General features: G+C 36.6%; 1 protein-coding gene across 1 annotated transcript in view; it reads right to left on the reverse strand.

Moving 5' to 3' along the window:
- Nucleotides 1-339: 339 nt before the first annotated feature.
- The window catches only part of CFH (complement factor H), a 227,870-nt gene continuing 221,816 nt past the window's right edge, over nucleotides 340-6,393 (reverse strand). Inside the window, exons 31-32 of the mRNA XM_049635060.1 lie at nucleotides 1,032-1,262; nucleotides 340-580 (exon numbers count right to left, since the gene is read on the reverse strand). Of these exons, the coding sequence (XP_049491017.1) occupies nucleotides 372-580; nucleotides 1,032-1,262 (440 nt within the window). The 3' untranslated portion in view covers nucleotides 340-371. The remainder of the gene's footprint in view (nucleotides 581-1,031; nucleotides 1,263-6,393) is intronic.

Genomic DNA, 6,393 nt, shown 5'->3' on the forward strand with positions numbered 1-6,393 from the left:
TAAAGAAGTATCTTCTCCCATTTCCTCTGAAATGGATAGTTTCAGGAAGGCTCAGAAATTTGGAGGAAGACGTGAGAAAGGTAGGAGAAAGATGGATAGAAGTCACCACTGAAATGGTTGAATCTAATTTCTTGTCATAGATATTTTAAGAATAGGACATAAAGAATTTTGGTTTGCCAAGTTTTAATGAGGTACTTTTAAGATGTGATTTATTTGTCTCTCAGATTTAATTACATCATCCATATAATATTTAACACAAATTCTGATTTATGAAAGTAAATGAGCTAAATAACACTTGACAAAATAAACTGAGTTGGATTGACAATGAAAAATTCCCAATATTGTACATATTTTAGTTTTAGGACTGCATCTTAACCATTGCTTTTTACACAAACAGGATAGGTCAGCTTCCCCTCCCAACAGGTTGCTCGGAATGTCTGTTGTGATGTCTGTCTACGATATCCAGCTTTACATTCAAATTCAACAGTATCCCCTGTTGGGGAATACAGTTTTTTCACAGAAGACCATCGTAATTGTATGTTATGTCTTTCCATGGAGTCTTCTGATATTATACATACATCTGAAGGTTAAAAAAAAATGAACATAAGCATTAAGAAGTAAACAAATATTTTCCACAGAATCAGACTTTCAAGTAGAATCTTCTACACTGTCCCAGGGCTCTGTTTCCAAAACCTTTTCCAAACCAATACATTGAAAATCCATCATGTAGATGTAAATCATTTTAAATGATTAATGATGTAAAAATGAGGTACTGTGTTTAAGGTGTGATAATTAAATGTTATAATGAAAGATCCATCATGTCAATAACAATAGGAAGAGTTTTCATTAAAGAATATTTTGTTGCTGTTGTTGTTTAAGACTTTTTTCTAACTTTATTTCTTCACAGATTAATATTTAGTAGACAAACATTTGACAGAATGGTTGTGGTTAATCCATGAATATTCTGTTAATAACAGGAAAACACCTTTCTCATTATTTCCCAGGATCCAGGTGAATATTAAAATATTTACCTAAGCACTTTGGTGGTTTTGACCACTGTCCGTATCTGCATGTGATGACCTTGTTTCCCTCAAGCACATACAAGGACTGGCACTGGTACTCAACAGATGACCCTGGAGCATATTCTGATTTTGGGAATGTGGTCATGTCTCCATTGTCAATAGGCGGAGGGGGCCCACAGTTTTCATTAGGATCTAAAAAGATATTATTTGATTTATTGAAAGTGCAAAGAAAAACAGGTTAAAGTAAAGTAAATAGAAATGTACCACAATATATGATATCAAGACTTGTGATTTCTGCTGACAGAAATGATTCATTGGAGAAATTCTAATCACTTAAACTGAGAAGAACACTTTTAAGCACTTCCTTTAATCCCACATGAAAGTACACATAAAGCATTAACAAATATGTCTGCTTTGCAGTATTCTGGTATTAAAAACCATTTTTCCTACTGAATAAATGCCAGACGGATAGCTAATATACACAAAGAAATTTTTCTCATTAGTTACAACATACTGCATGGTCTACTATGTATTGATTTTCATTGTTATTACAAAAGAAACATCAGTTTCTTTAATTACGTCAAAGAATTACAAATCTATATAATGTGAAAGGCAATTGCTGGCCTCCCATTCTGGACATGATGACGTAGAAACATTTCTGCTTATCCCTTCTGTTAAGTAAAACTAAAAACCCTGAACACATTATAAAAACCAACATAGGAGATTACGAAAGATGCAGAGAAGATATCAATCTGATAAGAGACGTTGGGATTCAAGGAATTACACAGTTCATTTGGGTTTTCATTGTGCCTTCTACGGACCCTGGACTGAGCACTGAAGAAGAATGGAACCCAGAAATGATATCAAGTTCAAGAAAAAAAAAGTTCCAAAAATCATCCACTCTATTTAGCCAAAGGCCCAGGAGAGGAGTATTCTAGCAAAACAGGTATTTTTTACAATACTTGAAATGCTCCCAAATACCATCATAAAGAAACCGAGACCAGTCCTCTCGCTGTGTGGCTCACAGATCAACAGTGATCAACAGAGGCCAAGTGAGCAGCCCAGACTTCTCTCCACACTCAGGGAATAAGACACCTCTCCACTTTCCGTGTTGTCAGTGGAGGTCAAGTGGGAAGCCTGGACTTGCACTGTGGTAGTTTTGGAGGCCTGATAAATAAGAGATGTCAATAAAATCCAGAGCCTTAAAACATAATATCCCAAATGTCTAGAACACAATTGAAAATCCCTCATTACACTAGCACAAAAACAGACACTCAGATCGATGGAACACAATAGAGAACCCAGAAATGGACCCACAAACGTATGGACAATTAATCTTTGACAAGGCAGGAAAAAATACCCAATGGAATAAAGACAGTCTCTTCAGCAAGCGGTGCTGGGAAAACTGGACAGCAACATGCAGAAGAATTAACCTGGACCACTTTCTTACACCATACACAAAAATAAACTCAAAATAGAGGAAAGACCTAAATGTAAGACAGGAAGCCATGAAAATCCTCAAGGAGAAAGCAGCAAAAATCTCCTTAACCTTGGCCACAGCAACTTCTTACTGAACGTGTCTCCAGAGGCAAGGGAAACAAAAGCAAAAATGAACTATTGAGACTTCATCAAAATAAAAAGCTGCTTCACAGCGAAGGAAACAATCAGCAAAACTAAAAGGCAACCAACAGAATGGGAGAAGATATTTGCAAACGACTTACCAGATAAAGGGTTAGTATCCAAAAATCTATAAAGAACTTATCAAACTCAACACCCAAAAAACAAATAATGCAGTGAAGAAATGGGCAAAAGACATGAATAGACACTTGTCCAAAGAAGACATCCAGATGGCCAACCGGCACATGAAAAAACGCTCAACATCACTCATCATCAGGGAAACACACCTGCCAGAATGGCTAACATTAACAACTCAGGCAACAAGAGATGTTGGCGAGGAGGCGGAGAAAGAGGATTTCTTTTGCACTGCTGGTGGGAATGCAAACTGGTACAGCCACTCTGGAAAACAGTATGGAGGTTCCTCAAAAAATTAAAAATAGAACTACACTACAATCCAGGAATTGCACTACTAGGTATTTATCCAAGGGATACAGGTATGCTGTTTTGCAGGGGCACATGCACCCCCATGTTTATAGCAGCACTATCAATTAAGAGCCAAAGAATGGAAAGAGCCCAATTGTCCATCGATGGGTGGATGGATAAAGAAGATGTGGTATATATATACAATGGAGTATTACTTGGCAATCAAAATGAATGAAATCTTGCCATTTGCAACTACGTGGATAGAACTGGAGGGTATTATGCTAAGTGAAATTAGTCAGAGAAAGACAAATATCATATGACTTCACTCCTATGAGGACTTTAAGAGACAAAACAGATTAACGTAAGGGAAGGGAAACAAAAATAATATAAAAACAGGGAGGGGGACAAACAGAAGAGACTCATAAATATGGAGAACAAACTGAGGGTTGCTGGAGGGGTTGTGGGAGGGAGTTGGGTTAAATTGGGTTAAATGCATAAGGGGCATTAAGGAATCTGCTCCTGAAATCACTGTTGCACTGTATGCTGACTTGGATGTAAATTACAAAATAAATAAAGAAATAAAAAAAAAAAAAGAAAATCACTCAATATAGGGGCATCTGGTAGCTCAGTGGGTTGAGCATCCAACACTTCTTGATTTTGGCTCAGGTCATAATACCACAGTTCAAGAGTTCGAGCCCTGTGTTGGGGTCTATGATGGCAGAGAGGATCCTGCTTGGGATTCTCGCTCTCACTCTGCCCCTCCTCTGCTTGTGTGCTGGTGTGAGGACTCTCTCGCTCGCTCTCTCAAAATAAAATTCTAAAGAGAGAGAAAATTACTTACCATACCAAAGACCAGTAAAATCTCAAAAGAGAAAAGATAATCAACAGATGGCAACACTTAAATGACACAGATAATGGAATTATTTAGTGATGGCTTTTAAAAATCCAATGGGAATTACAGCACAGAAAAAAATAATAATGGATTGTTAAAAATCCTCACTGGATGGGCTCTATCATGGATTACAGATGACAGAAGGATAAATCAATTTGAATATACAATACAGATTGCTCACTTTGAAAACAGACTGAAAACAAAAGTGGACAGGGTCTCAGGGACCAGTAAGAGTATACAGTAAAGCATGGACAACCAGAAAGAGAAAAAAAAGGGGTTGCAGATGAAAAAAAAAAAAAACAAAAGAGAGAGAATTGAAATATAATGGCTGAAAATTTCCCAAGTTGGGCACAAGGCAGAAACATTCATATTGAAATAGCCAAACAGGATAATCCTAAAGAAATTCAAGCCAAGATACATCATAATCAAACTGAGGAAAAGTAAAGAAAAGGAAAAATCTCAAAAGCAGCTACACAGAAATTAGGCAAACCTCTAAGGGAAAAAGGGTTCAAGTGTCCGTGGGGTTCTCATCTGTGTCCAGAGAGAAGTGACAACATTTTTCAAGTGCTAGAAGAAAAGAAACTGTCATCCCGAATGCTATATCCAGTGATGCCATCCTTAGGATATAAGGGAGAAATTAAGACGTTCTGAGACAAAAGGAAAACGGGGAAAATATCTCCAGCAGATCTATCTTTAAAGAATTGCTAAAGGAATTCTTCAAACAGCACCAAAAAGATAACAGAAGGAGGACTGAGACTTCATGCAGGAAGAAAGAACAAGGGAAGTGAGAAAAATAAGGGTAAATAGTATAGACTCTTTTTCATAAGGAGTTTGTTGTATTTGATGTTTGGGCAACATTGTATCATTTCCTATAGTGCTCAATATAAGTAGAAGCAACACTAAAGACATTTATGCTTACTAAGGAAAAAAAAAAAGAATTTATGTTTAAAATGTGGGGAGGGTAAGTGGTGCTTGGGGCTCAGTGAGTTAAGTGCCTGACCCTTGATATCAGCTGAGGTGTTGTGAGTTCAAGCCACACGTTGGGTTCCACACTGGATGTGAACCCTACTTAACATAAAATAAATAAAATAAAATAAAATAAAATAAAATAAAATAAAATAAAAGTAAAATAAAATAAAATAAAACAAAACGTGGGGAGGGTAAATGGACCTAAATGGAAGTATGGTTTCCACATTCACGCGAGGTCGTAAAATGTCAAGACCAGGAGGGAATGATAAGCTATTATGTAGATCTTAATACCTAGGGCAACCACTCATAAAATGATACAAAGAGATATGCCCCCAAACAATGCAGATATACCAAAATGGAAGTTATCTTAAAATGTTCCAAAAGTCCATATAGATAATAAGAAAAGGAAATGGGAGTGAAATACAGGGAACACAAAATAAATAAAATGCCTGGCACAGCCCTTAATCTATCAAATATTACTTTAAGTGTAAGTGGGTTAAATACTTCAGTGAAAAGACTAAAATGGCAGAGTGCACACATAAACAAGATCCAACCATAGGGCGTCTAAAAGAAACTCACTTTAAACATGAAAAACGTAGGTGGGATCAAAGCAAAAGACTGGGAAATATGAATGCCAGGAAAAGGTGATTTGAAAAACTGGTGGCTATACAGTATCTGCTTTGTTGGCTCCTCTTCTCTCCTAAACTCTGAATACGCGAGTGTCCTGTGACCAAGTTCTTAGACCTTTTCTTCTGTATACACTAATTCCCAGGTTGAACTCAGCTAGTAACCTTCTTTAAATATAATCCACAAGCTGAAGTAGCCCAAAATTGTATCCCAGTCTATGATCACAATCCAGCTGCTGATTCTGTCTCCAAGTGAAATTTTTATAGGGCTGTCAAATGTCCACAACGTATCTTTAATACACTTATTCCTCAGGAAACAACCAAGTGTCTTAATGCTTAAGATAGAGAATTTTCCATGATTCCAGGTGTGCTAATCTGGTCAAATCCTTCATAAAATAAATATGTCATATCACTTACGCAGTCCACAAAAAGAAAAAATTGGAGTTTAAGCACCATCATTTCATTTAAGATTAAAAGATGATTCTATAATAACTACTACATTATATATTTATGTTAACATATTTAGTCCCTAAAACATTCTCTAAAGTTTGGGGAGGAAATAAGATACTCTAATTAGGCACTGAGGTGGTTGTGTCCAGCTCCCATTTGAACATATCACTTTTCTGCCCCATCCAGGTTAAAAGGTTTGATGCATTAATGACGTGCCCTCTGACCAGATAGATACTTAGGCATCTCTTCTAGTATAATAGCATGTTTCACTCTGGGTGGATTCCCACAGGAAATACCTGAATAGAAAGAAAAAAAAGTCGCATCTCTAACACAATGATCAGTTTGAGTAGCAAATCAATGAATGGGATTCCAAATAGATCTCTAAGAGGATTTT

The sequence above is a fragment of the Panthera uncia genome, chromosome F1, assembly GCF_023721935.1.
Source record: "Panthera uncia isolate 11264 chromosome F1, Puncia_PCG_1.0, whole genome shotgun sequence".
Lineage (NCBI taxonomy): Eukaryota > Metazoa > Chordata > Mammalia > Carnivora > Felidae > Panthera > Panthera uncia.